Source organism: Piliocolobus tephrosceles, chromosome 1 (genome assembly GCF_002776525.5).
Source record: "Piliocolobus tephrosceles isolate RC106 chromosome 1, ASM277652v3, whole genome shotgun sequence".
NCBI classification, from domain to species: Eukaryota; Metazoa; Chordata; class Mammalia; order Primates; family Cercopithecidae; genus Piliocolobus; species Piliocolobus tephrosceles.
The window spans coordinates 194560372-194580332 of NC_045434.1; the positions used below are offsets into that span (position 1 = coordinate 194560372).

The following is a 19961-nucleotide window of genomic DNA, read 5'->3' on the forward strand; positions in this document are numbered from 1 at the left end:
AGTTCTATTCTAAAAATGTAAATATTAAGTTCTATTCCAAAAATATAAACATTTGAGTAGCAAGATAAAAATGAAACTTACTTGGGGATTTAGCTTTAAAATTAATTACAAATGAGGAAAAATTATTTGAACATTCAAAATATACCATTAAAGCTGGACATTGTGGCTCACGTCTGTAATTCCAGCACTTTGGGATGCTGAGGTGGGCGGATTGCTTGAGACCAGGAGTTTGAGACCAGTCTGGGCAATATGGTGAAACCCTATCTCTACAAAAATTGCAAAATTTAGCTGGACATGGTGGCACATGCCTGTAGTCCCAGCTACTCAGGAGGATGAAGTAGGAAGATCACTTGAGCCCAGGAGGTCAAAGCTGCAGTGAGCCATGATGGAGCCAACTGCACTCCATCCTGGGCGACAGATTGAGACCCTGTCTCAAGCAAAACAAAACAAAAACCAACCAAACAAAAAATATATACAATTTTTAAGAAAACCCTTAGGCTTGAATATTAGAAGTCAGTTTCAGAAATAATAAGAGAACTTTATAAATTTTGGTGCTATGTATTTTTTATATAAGTAACATTTCTTTTTGCAATTTTGCTGTGTAGAAACTACTATTACCTTTGATTAGTCAGCATTATCTTTCCAGATATATAGAGCCTCTGGTACAGTGTCTTCCACCTCTCCCTAGAGTGTAGAAGAACAAAGCAGGTTTCTTTCTAGGGTGCATGAATGTAGGAATGATGCCTGGGCTTTGAAGAAGTTTTAATATAATAACAGTTACAGTTAAAGTGTGCTTACTATGTTCTAGCTTTGCTCTAAACATTAACTTAATAGTCCTCATAACAGCCCTATGGAATAGGTTTCATTTTTATTCTCGTTGACGGATGTAGAAAGGGGGGACAGATAAGTTCAGTGACTTGTCCAAGGTCATAGAGCTAGTTATTGGCAGAGTAGAATATGAACTTGCACAGTCTGACTCTCGAATCAACACTCCTAACCACTGTGCTATAATGGGAGATAATAACTGAGGAATGAAAAATAAAGTAGATGGAAAAGGGAGAACATTGTGAAGAATTAAAGTTAGAACAATCTTCATTCCAGAATTTCTGTGGAATCTCTCCAGCATTAAACTGTCTGACATAATGACTTGTCCTCCCAGTTTATGTGACTTATTCGCAATTTCTCTTAATTTTCCTTATAAGTTTAAAAAAAAAAAGATGTTGCTTAGTCCTGGCTATAATAACAAATAGAAAATGAGGTGTTTGTGTTTTATTTAACTAGGAGAGAAGAGAAACATGGTAGAATGAATCTCAAGGGTTTAGAACCCCCACTTGGAAACAAACGTATAAGTTTTGTTTGTTTCATTTTTGAGACAGAGTCTCACTGTGTCACCTAGGCAGCAGTGCAGTAGCGCCGTCTCCAATCACTACAACTTCTGCCTTTACTTTGCCTTTTACTTGTATAGCCTAGGAGGAAGTGGGTTTGATCTCATCACTTTTAGCAATGCAGCAAATCAATCAGGGGCTAATGTGTTCGTTTTGGTTCTCCCAGTCAAGTAAGCAATCCAGATGTCAGTGATCAGAAGCCTGAAACATCAAGCCTTACTTCAAACCTTCCCATATCAGAGGAAAGTAAGTACCGTATTCTGTGCATGATTGAACAGATATTCCTATAACTAGTAATGCTTTTCTTATAGAATTGGTTTTTCATAATTGCCTTGTTTGTCCCAAAATATCCAGAAGGCTCTCCCATCCTTGTTTTTCTGGGTATTTATCCTTGAGCCCTCCTTTAAGCTTTATTGACAGAGCAACTGAGAAAAGATCCCATGGAATCCATTCACCCAAGGAGTCACGCTCCGTGATTTTATTTTCGTTTTGAGATTGGGTGTTCTAAAGGTAATAATGTCTTACAGAAAATCAGAGACAATTATACTTAACCATATATACTTCCCATGTACATTTTTTAAAAAGGTGTACCTTTTTTTAAAAGGTGTATCTTGAGTTCTATATAGTATTTCCTCAAAGGTGATTCTATTCTGGTGGTTCTCAGACTTTTAGTCTATATAAGAATCATCTGGAATACTTGTTTGTAATGTAGAATTCTAGTTTCACCTCTGAAGATTATCATTCAGTAGATCTGATGTGGATAGGGAATCTGCAGTTTTGACAGGTTAGCCAGGTGATTCTGGTCCATGTGGGAAACTGTCCATATTGTGGAAAACCAGTCTAATCAATAAAACGTCTCCTCTAATTTCTTGAATATCCCACTCATCCCCAAGAAAAAGACCTGTTCCCTAAAATCTTATACTTTACATACTTCCGGGTCAGGAAGTAAGTTGAATATTCTTGCTCCTTCTAAATAATTTCCTTTTTTCCTTCAAATACTTTGGTTCAGCTGGGCATGGTGGCTCTTGTCTGTAATCCCAACACTTTGGGAGTCTGAGGCAGGAGGATCACCTGAGGCCAGGAGTTTGAGATCAGCCTGGGCAACAAAGTGAGACCTCCTCACTACAAAAAATAAAATAAAATAAATAAAAACTTTGGTTCATTTGAAGGCTACATCTATACCTTCCCTTACCTTTGTGTTTTTACTTTAGACTGTCGTCCTATTCATTCTGTTCTTTATTTTATTTTTTTTATGTTTTTTGAGATGGAGTCTTGCTTTGTTGCCCAGGTCGGAGTGCAGTGGCACAATCTCGACTCACTACAACCTCCGCCTCCTGGGTTTGAGTGATTCTCCTGTCTCAGCCTCCCAAGTAGCTGGGATTACAGGTGCATGCCACCATGCCCAGCTACTTTTTGTATTTTTTTTGTTGTTGTTGTTATTTGTTTGTTTGTATATTTTTGAGATGGAGTTTCACTCTTGTCGCCAAGGCTGGAATGCAATGGTGAGATCTCGGCTCACTGCAACCTCTGACTCCCAGATTCAAGCTATTCTCCTGACTCAGCCTTCCAAGTAGCTGGAATTACTGGCACGTGCTATCACGCCCAGCTAATTTTTGTGTTTTTAGTAGAGACAGAGTTTCACCATGTTGGCCAGGCTTGTCTCAAACTCCTGACTTCAAGTGATCTGCCAGCCTCAGCCTCCCAAAGTGCTGGGATTACAGGCATGAGCCACCACACCCAGCCATTTCCTTCTTGTCAGGATGTAAGCAGTATACTTGCTCCTGTTAGATGTAGAGCCTTTTATTTGTGTTCCATATACTATCTATTTTTACCTTACCCAAGGACTTGGGTACTGTAGTTTTCTTGCCACCACTTGTATGTCATCACAGTCTTCTCTTTTTATCCTTCCTGTCAGTAAAGAAACATCTTGCCATTTTAAAACATAAACACTGCTCCCCCTGCACCCCCACCCTTGGCTCCACATCTCCTACTAGTTATGGACACGTAAGTGACATATCAGCATTTCTGAAAGAGTTGCCCTCACTTGCTTTTTCACCTCCTATTCACTTTTCCAGCTTCTCAAATTTAGCTTCTATCATCACTCTTCCAATGAAACTGCTGTCGTCAAGGCCATTAGTTGTTTTCATGTTGCAAATTCTAGAATACATTTCTCCTCCATTCTCCCTCTCATTACTTTTCCTCCCACCTTTCTCCTTTGATGGGCCTCAGCCTTCTTTGGTGGGCCTCAGGCCTTAGTTCTAGGCTACCATCTTTCCTCTTTCTGGATTCTCCCATTACATTACTTTAAATATCTTATACATGGTTAATGAATTCCATATTGATATTTCCAGTCCGACTTCTCCCGTGATTTCATTTGTGTATCAAACTGCCTGTTTGACATCTTTACTGGAAGGAAAATCATACCTAAGATGTTCAAAAAAGAACTTTCAATTCCTTTAGCCCCTATGACATACACTCTTCTCCCAAACTTGCACATCTTAGGAAGTGATACCACTCTCCCTCTAGTTGCTCAAACTAAAAACCTAGGAATCATCTTGTATTCCCCGTTTTCCTCATTCTCTACATCAAATCCATCAGAATGTCCTGTTCGTTTTACCTTCAGAATATATTTCAAAGTCTTTGCCTCATCCCCACTGTTGCTATTCTAGTCCAAGCCAGCGTATTACTTACTTGATTCTCCTATAGTATAGTAGGATATTATACCTTGACTCTTTATAATTGTTTTGTGGTTCCCAAGTACTGCCAAGATCAAGGCTCATTCATTCTCTAGAGAAGTGAAAATTGACCTCAGTCTCCTAGGATGTTGTTGATCCCTTCCAGAATTAAATTAAATGGGAGGAAGATAAGGATTTGGGTTTTTTAATGTGTGTGTCAACTGAGGAAGAACCATTGTGTAGAATTCAAATAAACTTACCTTACATTCTTTGCAATGGATTGTCAGAACTTTAGATCTAATTGACATTTCCTTCTTTTTTGTCAAAATGATTAGAGATGAATGTGATCTCCAATAATTATTTTTAAATACCTCAAACAATAGCACTGGACAAGCTCTTCTGTAGTAAACTCACAGGTGTTCATTTGTCTTACTCTTGAGCATTTGAGTTGGCCCCTCATCTGCTTTTGATCAGGGTTCTCTTTTTGGATCAGGCACTCTTCCAGGGAACCTAATTAGACATAAAGTTAATTGGTTCGTTTTTAATCAGATATTTACAGTGTTCATACCAGAAGTAGTAATCATGAGAGTCAAGCCTTCATAGCAGCTATTCCAGATGAAGTCATGGGGGTCAAGAGGACAATAGCTGGAAAAGTCTTTGAGAGTTTGTCAGAGCATCACAGCAATTCCTCACATCTGTCTCTGGTTTGCCAAAATCAAAGCCTTCACTACAAAACAGAAAAAATAGTAGTATAGAAATATACTTGCATCTACTCTGCTGTTGATTATGCACAGCAGTAGCAGTGGTTTTAAAATAAGATTGGATGCTTCCCCTAAATCTTTTCCTGAAAGTCATTCTTAAGGCTTTTACTCAATATAGTAAGCACTCAAAGAACAAATAAGCTGAAGTAGAATAATGTGGTTTTCTAGACATAGAGCTTGCTTTTTAAGTTTGCCTATCAGCATAGCTGAGAGCTTAGGAGGTTGCTTCATCTATTATTTTAGATCAGTAATGGGTAAAGGTAGAGATCTCTACCAACCTTCAGCTCTTTTCCATACCCCACCCTTCTTTTTTTACTGCCTCTGGAAGTCTATAACAGGTGTATAAACAAAAAAGTGAGATATTTTCTACAACATAGTCTTTCTATCTGGTGTCCAAGCTGTATTCTATTAATTAGTTTGAAAGACTATACAGTGAGATGTGCAGTTTTCCCATTCCATTTTCGAAATGTTCTAACTTTTTAACCTGGTGATACTATCTTTCTTTCAGTTATGACATGCACCGATTACATCCCTCGCTCATCCAATGATTATACCTCACAGATGTATTCTGCAAAGTAAGTTGAATAATTGTTTCCAAAATGCATATGCTTTTTCTGTAGATTCATTGCAAAATTTAATATTATTTTTCCTCTAAAATAATAGATATTTAAATTATTTTTACATCTCTTATTCTATCATCATTCCAATTTTTAATTCCCTCTAAATATATATCCTTTTTAAAAGTAGATAGTTGCCTGTAATGGATCATTTTACACAAAAGCTTACTCTAAAATGAGTAGGCACTGAACATGCAAAATAGTGTTAGTGATTAACCATATCATTGATTGACCTCTGGTCATTCTCTCTGTCCTGTACCTTGACATATGGCGTACAGATTAATAAAAACAAGACTGGATTTCTCAGTCCAATCTGTGTTCAGTGTGTTTTTTTTTTTTTTTTCGTTTTTTGAAGACAGAGTCTGGCTCTGTCATCCAGGCTGGAGTGCAGTGGCACCATCTTGGCTTACTGCAACCTCCACCTCCCGGGTTCAAGTGATTCTCCTGCCTCAGCCTCCTGAATAGCTGGAACTATCGGCATGCCACCATGCCCAGCTAATTTTTGTATTTTTTAGTAGAGATGGGGTTTCACCATGTTGGCCAGGCTGTTTTCAAACGGCTGACCTCAGGTGATCTGCCTACCTACCAAAGTGCTGGGATTACAGGCATGAGCCACCACACCTGGCCTGTGTTCAGTTTCTTGATTGAGGAATGTCCTCAGAGTAGAACTGGGCTTGAAGTTAGATAGGTTTGGTGGGAAAGTCACTAAGAGGTTATGTTTTGGGCCTTCATGGGGTAATATCAGCATTAATATCAGCCAAGTTACTCATCTCCAAGGTGGGTAGGTGCAGAACAGTGTGTATACCAAGCTACCTATTGTGCATAATAAAGAGTGGACCTATGCATACAAAGACACATACAAGTGCATTTATTAAGCCAGGATATATTCTTACGTGCTTACAGCTGCTGGATACATAAAGAAACTGGTAACAAAAGCAAGAGATACTTTATGGGGCTGTTATAAAAAGGAAACTGTCTTTCTTTTCCCTGGTTATATCCATTTTTACCTTTTGAATTTTGCATTAGTTAAAAAATAAAAAGTCAACCCAATGAGTTCTTCTAATTTTAATCTGGTATTAACACTAATGGTGTGCTTGGGCTAATCATTTTCATGTGACTTTCTCCTGTGAAATGACTGAACCTATTCTCTGAGATTATTATGAAGAAATTAGATACTAAATGTGAAAACACATTTGAGCTTTGGGCTACAAAGACTCTGCATGAAAAAGGGCATTATGGTCTTTACCATATCTGGAGATTAATCCATTTAAGGTCACTAAGATTTAAATCATTCCCATGAGACCTGAGTAACAACTCTAACCTGAGCTATTTCCTGGACTCAGATCTGGCTAAGAAGAATAGACATTTTTAAATTCAGTTTTTTAGAATCTACTGAAACGTGGATATGTTGCAGATTCCAAATTCATTTATTCATTCAGAAAGTATTTGCATACCTGCTACATTCAGAATACCTTATTAGCTATACCATCTATCTTAATTCAGACCTCTTTATTACTTATCTGAACTATTTTTTTAGCTGGATCTCTATTTCCAGTTTCTCCTCCCTTTCTAAACAATTTTACAAAACATTGTCAAAATAATCTTTATTAAAGAACAGCTCTGATCTTGTCACTCTTTGCTCAATAATTTCAGTGGCTCTCAGTTTCAGATTTGCCTTTTAGCCTAGCATTCAAGGTCTTTGCTTCCTTTCTCTCACTACTTCTCTTAATATACTTCCCTCAGTTATCTATGCTCTTTGCAGGCTGAAGCCCTTGCTTTCCTTCCTCTGTTCCCTGGCAGGACTTTTTTCTTATCCTAGAATCCTAGAACACCCTTTCTCTCCCAATTCTGTACCTCTTATCTACTCAGCTATTATATGACTTCTTTATGGCCTTTCTTCATTTTCCTCTTCCCCTAAAGGTGAAAAAAAATTTCCCCTTTAAAACACCCCCTGCCGCCCCCGCCATATTTTATTATGCTTCCATGGTACAAATAGCATTTTCTTTTTTATGTTATATATACAGTGTAACTCACCACATGAAATAATTGGTATCAGTGCAATATCATGGATGAAATGGTCATTATCTGCTAGCTACTGTAAAGTCCCAGGAGTTTCACTGCTGAAATCTCTAGCTATCGCTGATCGGTGGCACCAACTAGTAGCAGTATGCCCTGACTTAAATATCATTGAGGAGATTGAGTCCTGTCTGGAACTTCCCAGACTTTGTTACTTACCTGGGTTCTGTTTTGTAGGCTTGATTTAAGGATACTGGAACCCATCTCTACTTCCGTTTTTTTGGTGTGTTTGCTTGCCTTTTCTCCACCAGCCTCACCCTCTTTTCCAGTCTTACTTTCCCTCTCAGAACTTTAGTTTGGTTCAAGGAGCAGAGTGGAGAATGAGAACCAATTGCCAATCTTGTTCTATCTAGTTTTCTATTATATTAGGATTTTATTCTAGATGTAGGCTAATGGCATGAACAAGTTTAATCCATCCTTTTGTCTCACATAGGGCCATGATTGTAGCACACTAGAAATATTTGTAGGATAATTGGAACTTGGAGGGATGTTTGAAACTTAAATTTTTCATAAAATTGTTCCTTGGGTTGATGATAGTAGAACCTGGAAAGGAGGAAAGGCTTCTACTTTCTGATCATAAGAGCCATTTTAGGCCGGGCACAATGGCTCACCCCTGTAATCCCAGCACCTTGGGAGACCGAGGCGGGTGGATCACTTGAGGTCAAGAGTTCGAGACCAGCCTGGCCTACAAGGATGAAACCCCATCTCTACTAAAAATACAAAAATTATCCAGATGTGGCGGTAGGTGCCTGTAATCAATCCCAGGTACTTGGGAGGCTGAGACAGAAGAATTGCTTGAACTGGGGAGGCGGAGGCTACAATTAGCCAAGATCATGCCACTGCACTGATCATGGCTGCACTGATCATGCCCAGCCTGGGCAACAGAGCAAGACTGTCTCAAAAATAAAAAATTTTTAAAAAGAGCCATTTTATGTGGAAGATTAGTCTCCTTGTTGCAGATTCTTTGCCGTTAGTGGTGGTAGCTATTTTATCTATTTTTCATTACTAAAGTAAATCACACAAAAGTTTTTGTTTTCTTGAAATTTTCTAGACCTTATGCACATATTCTCTCAGTTCCTGTTTCGGAAACTGCTTACCCTGGGCAGACTCAATACCAGACACTGCAGCAGACTCAACCCTATGCTGTCTACCCTCAGGCAACCCAAACATATGGACTACCTCCTTTTGGTAAGGCACTCTATTGTAAACAATTTCTAAGAATGTTGATTTTATTCCCCAGAAACTTTGATCAGCCATGCATCATTCTTTACAGAGCACTTAGTTACATATGTGGTTGGGTATGCAACTTTGCAACAGTATGTTTGATGTATGTAATAAAAAAATCGTAGTTTTTTAGTACTCATTTAGCTATTTTGTATGTTCTAAGTCTTGACCCTGAAGTTTGGAATCTTTAAGTGTTTGGTAAATTCTTTGAGGATTTGCTATTGATTTAACTTACTTTATATACAATATAATATGGTACTATCATTAGGAAAGCATAATAAATATATTTCGAGGTGGCCAATTTCTTGCTAAAACCAGGTAGTCTGAATATGTATCATAGTTTGCTCTGTGGGGTTTTTTGTTTGTTTGTTTGTTTTTGTGTGTGTTTTTTTTTTTTTTTTTTTTTTGGCCAATTTCTCCCTCTCCTTTCTCCCCTAACCCCACCTAAAACTGATCAGATATTGTTCTGCTGAACCAAAAAGTCATTTTAGAATGCCAGAAATCCCCAATTTTCTTATAACTTTATGTGCCTAGGGAGTTATTTTCATTGGTTTTAGGTGTCTTGGACATGAACTATAAATTAAAATGATTTATCAGACGTCCCTTTAAGGTTCTTTGGGTGCTTAATATCTGTGCTTATTTTTCTGTGTGTGTAAATGCAGTGTGCTTCATTGTTCCTTCCCTGCTTTCCTGAAATGGGTGTCAGAAAATTAAAAGAATACTGTATTATTTAAAAATATGTAATATGTAACAAAATTATATTTCTGTAGACTTTATTCAATCAAGCTATGAATTAGAAAAGTTTTCCAGACAGATCACCACACAGATTCTGGATGTATTAATGTACCTGCTTCTAGTTTCCACATTCCTGTTTATCCTGAGCCGCTTGGCTACTCTTTTATGATATTGTCAGCCTTCTTACTTTTAGGCTTGTTAGAATTCTTTGGCTCCTGGTAACTGCTAGAAACAAGAATTGGGAGTTATGTTTAATAATAGTGGGGTTGATAACTTCATGTGAGATGGAAAACAAATTCTCTTGTTTCCTCATTTGTACATCCATATTTCCATGCCTGTTAGTACCAGCCAGCGTACTCAGATCTTGTATTTATGATATGATTAACCAGCCAACACTGAATGGACCTTTTGAAAGGAGACCCTTCTGTGAATATGTTTGTGTTGATTTCTTTTTGGTTATTTAAAGCTGATTTTTCAACAGTTGACTAATAATAGGGTAGCAATTATAATTATTTTCACATAGATTTTTAAATCTTCTGTTTTGATTTGAATTACTAGCAAGCCCAAGCTGTTTACAACAGTTGGTCATTCCTGCTGTTCAATATGAAATACAACTCCTGTTATATCTCTGAGCATGATTTATGGAATACCTAAGATAATTCTGTGTGCATATGGATCCTAGATATAATTAATTTTTTAAATGATCACTGTATTTCCCTTAAATTATTATTATTTCGAGACAGAGTCTCGCTCTGTGCATTACCAAGCCTGCCTAATTTTTGTATTTTAGTAGAGACAAGGTTTCACCATGTTGGCCAACTGGTCTCGAACTCCTGGCCTCAAGTGATCTGCCCAGCTCGGCCTGCCAAAATGCTGGGATTACAGTCCTGAGCCACCATGCCCAGCCCGCTTTGGACAGGTCACTTGAGACCAGGAGTTCAAGACTAGCCTGGCCAACATGGTGAAACCCTGTCTCTGTTAAAAATATAAAAAAAAAATTAGCCGGGCATGGTGGTAGGCACCTGTAATTCCAGCTACTCAGGAGGCTGAGGCATGAGAATCACTCGAACCTGGGAGACAGAGGTTGCGGTGAGCCGAGATGGCGCCACTGCACTCCAGCCTGGGTGACAGAACAAGACTGTCTCAAAAAAAAATAATAATAGTAATGATAATAATAATAATACATTAAAAAAGAAAAAATTCTGTAAAGTAAATAGATCTCTGTTAAAACCTTGAAGGATACATGTTTATATTGTATGTTGGTAATATTGTTAATAACAGGCTCCTTTAATAATCTGGTTTTGTTTAATATTTGAGGGCAAGGAAGACTTGTGTTTCATAATTTCTTCTATCAGTAATTCAGAGAGAGATAATCATTAGCTTAAATTTGACTTTAAGTAATGTATGAGACTTACTGGAGAGAGAATTTGGTTGGGGTAATGTGAATGATAGAGATGGCATATTCTCACAATTTACCAGAGAAATTATAAGAGAGGTTTGTAAAACTTAAAAGTGACTGTATTTTGAAAAGATGTTTTCTTGTGTTTTATCATGTGGCTTTTTTTGGTAATGTGTTAAATTAAGTAGGAGAAAACACTTGATTTCTTTTTTTCGAAATCAAGATTTTGGTACGTCGTGTCATCTTAGTGCTGCCTGTTTTCATATTAGCTAATTTGTTTTATTTCAGATGCAAATAGGGCTTCAGAAAAATTCATTATAATAATATTACCTTATCTCTATTATTTACTATAACAAGCTGTGTGCTAAGAATAAGTATTTCACACTTTATAGTATTGTCTCATTTAATCCTCAGAACAGTCCTAAGAGGTAAGTGCTAGCTTTATCCCTTTTTATAGGTGAGAAACTGAGAGTTAAATCATGTGCCGAAAGTTCATACAATTAGTAAATGCCTGGGATTATAATTGAACCCCGGTTTGTTTCATTCCAGAAATGCTCATAACTTTAGGTCTGTATCAAAAAGATGGTCTCAGAGTTGAGTTTGAAATTAAAAAGCTTCCTCCTCTTGAAGAAAGGAGAAAAGACTAGAAGAAATCTAAGAAGACTATATGATGAGTAATCTTTTAAAGTAAAGAAATACTGATCATATTCTTTCCAGAGCTGTATACAAATGGGGTGGGATGGCAGAAAGGAGATTAGAAGTTTAACTTCTAGGAATCTGAAGGAGTATGTGTAAGGAAAAGGGTACTTGTTTAATGTTAGTGGGATTCAAAAAATATGCCTTTAGGTGCCAACTGTTCTGATTTCTTTTAAAAGAACTTTAATGTGAGTTGGAGGAGTGGGTGATATGCATTAAGAGCCTTAAGGATGTTCATTTCCCTCAGTAATTTCACTTCTGGGAATGTATCCTATGGAACTAGTTAGAGATACCCACAAAAATGTGCTGACCAACATATTCATTGAAGCATTATTTATAATGTGAAAAAATTGAAAACCTAAAAATTGAATATTAAGGTATGTGTTAAATTGTATATGACTACTGCATAGCCATTATAAATCATATTCTTAAAAAATATTTAGGGTCTTGAGAAAACAGTATATTATTAATTGAAAAAAGCAGTATATAATAACAAAAACACAATGATGTAATACAAGTTTAGTATTTTAAAAAATATGTGCATACCCAGGTATGGTAGTGCATGCCTATAGTTCCAGCTACTTGGGAGACTGAGGTAGGAGGATCGCTTGAGCCCAGCAGTTCTGGGCTACAGTGCACTATGCTGATTGGGTATCTGCACTAAGTTCAGCACCAGTGTGGTGACCTCCTGGGAGTGGGGGACCACCAGGTTGCCTAAGGAAGGGTGAACTGGCCCAGGTTAGAAGCAGCAGGTTAAAACTCCAGTGCTGATCAGTGGTGGGATCATGCCTATGAATAGCCACTGCACTCTGGTGTGGACAATATAGTGAGACCCTGCCTCTAAAAAAAAAAGAAAGAAAAAAAATTGTGCCTAAAGAATAATTGGAAGCAAAAAAAGTGGCTGTTTTTCCTACAGATGTTTCAAAAAATATACATATACTTTGTTTATAATCAGGAAAAGTACTTACATTAAATTACTTACTATTTATAATAGCTTATCCAAATGAGCTGCTGAATCAGCAAGCCAAAATGTCCTTTCATGTGCTTTTTCTAGCATTGGTGTATACTTTAGTTCCTCACCAGACTAATCTCTAAAGATCACTATATGCGTTACTATAAATTGAACTGATGAGATTAGTTTGGATAGTGAGTAATCAATAGTGAAGTACTTGTGCTGAGAAACTTGGGTAGAGTTTGTGACAAGACCCCACTCTGGGGGCAGCGGGAAAGCACTCAGAGACAGACTTGCTTTCCCATTGTTAACCTGACAGTTTCTCTACAGCAGGCTCTTGATACTTAAAAGTACTTAAGAAAGTTGGTAGTTGTTGGCATAGAGCAGTGGACTGGGAGTCAGGTAATTAGGGTTTGGTTTCCTTGTTTGCTATGAGCAGTAGTGCTGTGGAGTCAAACCACTGGGTCATCATGCTGCCTATTATCTGGAATTCTGGGAGGGGTGCTTTTAGAGGAAGATGATTTGCGTGTCTGAAGAGCCAGGTGTACAGTGATACTGGAGGCACTGTCCATATTGTCTTTTATTCCTCATAAAATAATTGTATGTTAAACATCTACTTTGTGTTTCTGGCCAAAGATATTCACAACTAGCTATCTCCTACTTATTTTGGACATTTGTGTTCTAATTTTTGATCTTATAAGAGGGAGACTGTCAAAACATTCTCAGTTGATACTATTGTTAATAATAAGGTATTATTTTCATATAGTATAAAAATATGTTTATAAATCTAACCCCATAGGGTCAAAACCTATTTGGAAAAAGAAATCACAGTGATGACAATAAATCTGAAAGTTATTGTGACATTGAAATAGCAATTTGTTTACCAAAAAGTGTGATACACAACCAGCAGGAATCATATCACTGATACTCACATTTTACATCATAAATGTTTAAAAAATGATATTCCCAAATATTTTTATTGTTGAAAATCAAACATAGCAAGAATCTTAATTATGGCTAATCTGGACAGGACATATTTAAATGATCATGAATTATGATAGGGCAAATGCTTCTAATTCATGCTACCAATGTCAGTATTCCTCAGTCTCTTAAAATAAGTTATTTCATGTGATTAATAGATGAGAAAAAAATATTACATTTTCTTTTTATGCATTAAGAGTTTGGGGCAAAGCCGGGCACAGTGACTCATGCCTATAATCCCAGCACTTTGGGAGGTCAAGTCAGGAGGATCATTTAAGGCCAGGAGTTTGAAACCAGCCTAGGCAATATGACAAAACCTCGTCTCTGCAAAAATACAAAAAATAGCCAGGCGTTGTGTGCCTGTGGTCCCAGCTATTCGAGGGTTTGAGGCAGGAGGATCCCTTGATCCCAGGAGGTTAAGGCTGCAGTGAGCTGTGATTGTACCACTGTCCTACAGCCTGGGCAATAGAGCAAGACCCTGTCTCAAAAAACTTAAAAAGTGATTATCATATCCCACTATTGGTCTTTTTAAGACTTTCACATTTCTCTTTACTATTCCTAAATGTATTTATCAATAAATTGGACAAATCTGAGTTGCACTGAAGTATCTCAGTGCCCTGGTGAAGCAGAGGTTCTCATTCTCAAAGTATTATATTTTTGATTGCATATATCTGTTCATTGGCTATAAATTCAATCACTCCTAGTTTATCAGAGTAGGAGCAAATAAATGATATGAGTTAATGTTGAGTTTGAAGTCATGGCTAACCTTAGTACTGATGTCATACATGGAATGTGTTTGGTTGATGAACCTTCTTAGACCTAATTATCAGCTTCAGCTACACTAACCCAGTAACCATAGCTATTCAGAACACAGTGAACAACCAGGCATTAAGATTTTTTGGGCCTGGCGTGGTGGCTCACGCCTGTAATCCCAACACTTTGGGAGGCCGAGGTGAGTGGATTACCTGAGGTCAGGAGTTCGAGACCAACCTGACCAACATAGTGAAACCCCATCTTTACTAAAAATACAAAATTAGCTGGGCATGGTGGTGCATACCTGTAATCCCAGATACTAGGGAGGCTGAGGCAGGAGAGTTGCTTGAACCCAGGAGGAGGAGATTGCAGTAAGCTGAGATCATCATGCCACTGCAGTCTAGCCTGGGCAAAAAAAGTGAAACTCCATCTCAAAAAAAAGAAAACAAAAAAAAAAAAAGATTTTTTTTTTTTAAAAGTAGGCTTTTGTGTAGCCAAAATTATCACCAAAACCATGCACTTGAGTGTTTCGCTCATAAAGAATATCCTTGGGCTGTCATGCAGATGCAAAGCTTTGTTTATGGTTGCCTAGTTTATTGCAAATTAAAAGGCAGATATAGCCAAGGAAGTCAAGAAGCGACAGACCACAGAGAAAAAACAGTGAAATTAGAACCTAAAAATCAGAACTATAATTAAGTTCTGTTTAGTACTAAACAATTGTCTTTATACATCACAATAGCCTCTGCGATATCTCTGTAATATATATAGCACAGCACAGTTTTTATTTTTGAAACAGTAACTGAGAAAATCTAAAGGTATGTGTGCTATTTCCTCCCTGCTAAGAAGGAAGGAAAGGATATAAATATATTTTAGAAAGATTGTCACTCAGGAGCATTATGATAAAAAGAAAGTAAAAATGAACAGCTATGATGTTTGTCAGTATGAGATAGATTTATATGTTCTGACTTGGAAAGATGAATCTTGAGGTATTATGTGGAAAAGCAAATTATGTATACTGGGTATAAAACAGTCGTTGGCTGGCAGTGGCTCACACTTATAATCCCAACACTTTAAAAAGCCAAGGTGGAGGATTGCTTGAGGCCAGGGGTTCAAGACTGGCCTGGGCAACGTGGTGAGACCCACCTCTACAAAAAATTAGCCAAGTAAGGTGGCACACGCCCATAGTCTCAGCTACTCCTGTGGCTGAGGCAAGAGGATTGTTTGAGCCTAGGTGACAGAGGAAGACCCTGTCTCTTAACAACAGCAACAACAACAAAAAACCACAATCCCATTTTTGTTAAAAAAGAAGATTAGTGAATACATAGAAGAAATCTGGACTGAATGTAGTGGCTTATGCCTATAATCCCAGCACTAAAGGAGGCTGGGGCAAAGGGATCGTGTGAGGCCTGGAGTTCAAGACCAGCCTGGGCAACAGAGCAAAACCCTATCATATTTAAAAAAAAAAAAAAAAAAAAAAAAAAAAACGAAGAAGAAATCATCTGGGGTGACTCTTCTACAAACTGTTAATAGTGGTTAAGTCTGGATGATGGGGTTATATATGACTGTATTTTTTTCTAAATTATGTATTTCTGTAATGCTTTTAATTTACAAAATAAGCAGGTATGTCTTTCCTAATCAGAAGAAACAAAAGTGACAAAATAACCAGCTTAAGAAGGCAGAGAAGTATTTAATATATTTTAGAAAAATTTGGTCCTTGTTTAATGGGTAAGTGGATTTTAAACTTATATGGAATGTCTCCTACCTTGACAGTTTGGATAAATTATCACTGTACATGGACATCAGGCAGTCTTTATAACAGATACTCCAGTTGGGTGTCAATAACTCTTTTTTCTGAATCCTGGTCAGTTTCCCCCAATCATTGAAATGAATTTATATACATATTGGGATTTGTGGCAAGCTTTTTGTTTCTTTGCCCTTATCCCCTAATTCTTTGAAAGTGTTATTTGCTTGTGGTGTATTACAAGTGGGAGATTCAATAATTTTCTCTTACAAGCAAATTTATTTTTAAGATTTAGATTTTAAACCTACTGGCTGATATTTGAAAGCATAACCATGCTCCTCAGTCCCAGTGTATTGTTTGTAATTGGTCCAATTTATCTGATTCAGGTGCATTGTGGCCAGGTATGAAACCTGAAAGTGGTTTAATTCAGACTCCATCTCCAAGTCAACACAGTGTTCTTACCTGCACTACAGGGTTAACCACAAGCCAGCCAAGCCCAGCACATTATTCTTATCCCATTCAAGGTAAATAGGCATGGTTGTGTGTGTGTTTTTAAATTATTATTATTGTTTCTTGCTTTTAATCTACCTGTATCTCCAAACAAACAAATTGGATAATACAGGAGCTCTGTCTTCTAAAATAGAAAGGGGGTGATACTTGGATTTGTGCATGCTTTTTGTGTTAGGCAAACCACAGCTTAGGAGTGTGGTTTATAAGTAGTTTAGCCTTTGAATGTGAGCTGCTTAATAGAAATGAAGCCTTCCCTTTTGCATGTTGGTGTCCAGAAAACCCCTTGATTTTGTTCTAGTTTATTTTCACTGACATTTTGTCCTATAAATGAGCAGAAGACTACATGGGTTGGAATTTTGCTGACCTGTATGAATTGTCATAGCGGTATGTGAGGTGTGTGCTGCTTTTCTGCTGTGTCTTTGTCACACTTATACCCCGTTTACTACTTGATGAGAGCATTTCTCTTGCTCAGGAAGTTCATTCTTATTTCTCTTTCAGGATAAAAAGCATAGTATTAAAGCTTAAGCTCTAAACATCTTACCTTCCAAGTTCTTCCTGTAACAGAGTTAGAATTATGACAGGACTATTAGGAAAGAAGACAAAAAACTCAAAAGGCACTATGGAATTCATTGTCTATTCTTCCAAATCCAGTGCAGGCAATTTGTCATTGCTCCAGACTGGGACTAGTATCCTTGTACCTGGCTTCTCATCTGCCTCTTTTCTCATGATATTTCCTAGCTTTTAAATTTTATTTCTTATAAAATGGACAGTAGAGGGATTAGTATAGGACCTCAAAAACCTATCTGAGGTACTCTTAATGTATACGCTTTGGTGATAAAAAAAAGTTTTAATGTAGATTAATTAGATTTTGATTTTCGGTTTTAACTGTTTTCAGAAATGTTTGAAAACTACTTCTCCTTGGTCCAGTGGAAACAGAACTGTTCTCTATGTTCTGAGACCTTCCTCTGAGCTACCTTTACCTCCTGTTATTTACCAAGTCTCCTCTTTTCTTCGCTTGTTTCCTCCTCTTTTTTTTTTTTTCTCCCCTCGTCCTCTCCCCCTTCTTTCTTTCTAAGATGGGAACAAACCAGGAGGGAGAAACTGGAGAGAATGACTTTGCCTGTCTTCTCCACCACTCCCTTTCATTTTTATAGAGTATTTCACTATGGTTTTTTGTTTTGTTTTGTGACAGAGTCTCACTCAGTTGCCCAGCTGGAATGCAGTGGAGCGATCATGGCTCACTCCAGCCTTCACCTCCCGGGCTAAAGTGATCCTGTCACCTCAGCCTCTCCAGTAGCTGGGACTGCAGGTGCGCACCACCACACCCAGCTATTTTTTTCTACTTTTTTTTTTTAGAGGTGGGATCTCACTGTATTGCCCAGGCTGGTCTTGAACTCCTGGGCTCAAGCAATCCTCCTACCCCAGCTTCCCAAAGTGTTGAGATTATAGATATGAGCCACCACACTTGGCCTCGTATTTCTCTATGTTGATAGGCCTTTTGGGTTCAACCACAGGTAAGTCTAGTTGCCAAGTCTCTTCTAAACAGGTATATCTCTGATAACTTACACCTAGGTTGTGAAAGAAGACCAAGGGTTCTCTTAATGCTCTACCAAAATGTAAAACCACCATTCCTCTGTAGTTATGTCTAGAATTTGAGGAACGTGGTAGCTATGCTTGTTTCTCCCTCGTAAAACAAGAGGAATCACCTCTTTGGGGTCTGTTAGGACCCACCGCTTTAAAACAGTCATGAGGCCAGGCGCGATGGCTCACGCCTGTAATCCCAGCACTTTGGGAGGCTGTGGCAGGCGGATCACCTGAGGTCAGGAGTTGGAGACCAGCCTGACCAACGTGGAGAAACCCAATCTGTACTAAAAATACAAAATTAGCTGGGCGTGGTGGCGCATGCCTGTAAGCTACTCAGGAGACCCAGGTAGGAGAATCACTTGAACCCGCGAGGCGGAGGTTGCAGTGAGCTGCGATCGCACCATTGTACTCCAGCCTGAGCAACAAGAGTGAGCCTCTGTCTCGAAAAAATAAATGGAAATTTTAAAAATTGAGAGTCGTGAAAATATCCCTTAAACTTCACTAACCACTGTTCTTATTTGTTATCTATTAGAACATCTTTTCCTTTGGATTGGCTAACCTGATTTCCTTCATTTTGCTATTAATGACAATTGCAGGTATTTATGAAGTACTTACTATACTCTTGACGTTTTTCTAAGCTGTGGATAGATATTGCTCATGTAATCCTCACAACAATCCAAACCTCATTTTACAGAGGGGGAACCTGAGGCACAGAAAAGCTAAGTAGCTTATCCATAGTCCCAAAATTAGCAAGTAATTAAGAAGGCAGGACATTAGCTGGGCATTCTGACCCCAGAGCATGAGTACAATGTTTATGCTTTTCAGTATTGAGGTCATGGTATCAATATCAACTCCCCCATAATTGAGAACCTATACTAACAAATATCTAAATTCACTTATCCTCCGTTTTTCTGGTTAATCTATTAGCCCATTTTCTGGTTAATTAGCACAGGGTAGCAATTAAGGCAGAAGTTAACCATTAAGTTATCAATTTTTGCCATTTATTCTGATGAAAAAATTATTAGAAAAACTGTTGGCTGAAATGAAACATGTGTATTATTGGTATTAAATTACTTAAGTTCACCACTATCAGTATTACTCTCCTTGCTCCTACTTTTCCCTTCCCTTTTAGCATGGATAATGAATGTTAGCTATCCAGGGCTGTTTCTTTCCCCCTGCATAACTGCCCAATTTTTTTAAGTTTACACCCCAAGCATTCTTCAATTGACAGCAGCCCATCCTCCGTGGGGGAGTTAGGGAAATTATCTCAAAAACCTAATCTGCTTCTGGCTTAATTAACTCTAATCAGAACCTTTTCTTTAGTTTGTACTTCAGTGGTACCATAATGAGAACTGCCTTTGTTTGCTCATAAAAATGTTTTGAATGAGTAGATCTGACTTCTGGAGTATCATCCTTTTCCTAGAGTATCTGTTGACTATGTGGCCTTATCTTTGGTCATTTTCTTCAGCTGAGATGTTTTAATTGGTTAAATAATATTCAAGTGGCAAAATTAATTTCAGAAATTTCAAAATTAATTTTAATTATATATATTTTTTGAGATTGAGTCTTGCTCTATTGCCCAGGCTGGAGTGCAGTGGCGTGATCTCGGCTCACTACAACCTCTGCCTCCTGGGTGCAAGGAATTCTTGTGCCTCAGCCTCCCGAGTAGCTGGGATTATAGGCACCCACCACCACGCCCAGCTAATTTTTGTATTTTTAGTAGAGACAGGGTTTCATCATGTTGACCAGTCTGGTTTCGAACTTCTGACCTCAAGTATCTGCCTTCTTCAGCCTCCCAAAGTGCTGGCATTACAGACATGAGCCACTGCGCCCTGCCTAATTCAATCTTTTTTTTTTTTTTTTTTTTTTTTT

General features: G+C 37.9%; 1 protein-coding gene across 6 annotated transcripts in view; it reads left to right on the forward strand.

Moving 5' to 3' along the window:
* Positions 1 to 19961, forward strand: part of EYA3 (EYA transcriptional coactivator and phosphatase 3) — a 120640-nt gene that overhangs the window by 46906 nt on the left and 53773 nt on the right. For 4 of the 6 annotated variants that reach the window (XM_023219473.2, XM_023219475.2, XM_023219472.2 and 1 more), the window contains 4 exons: positions 1552 to 1631; positions 5330 to 5396; positions 8566 to 8702; positions 16382 to 16519. In XM_023219473.2, the coding sequence (XP_023075241.1) occupies positions 1552 to 1631; positions 5330 to 5396; positions 8566 to 8702; positions 16382 to 16519 (422 nt within the window). The remainder of the gene's footprint in view (positions 1 to 1551; positions 1632 to 5329; positions 5397 to 8565; positions 8703 to 16381; positions 16520 to 19961) is intronic. The other 2 variants (XM_023219477.2, XM_023219478.2) reach the window with 1 other exon arrangement.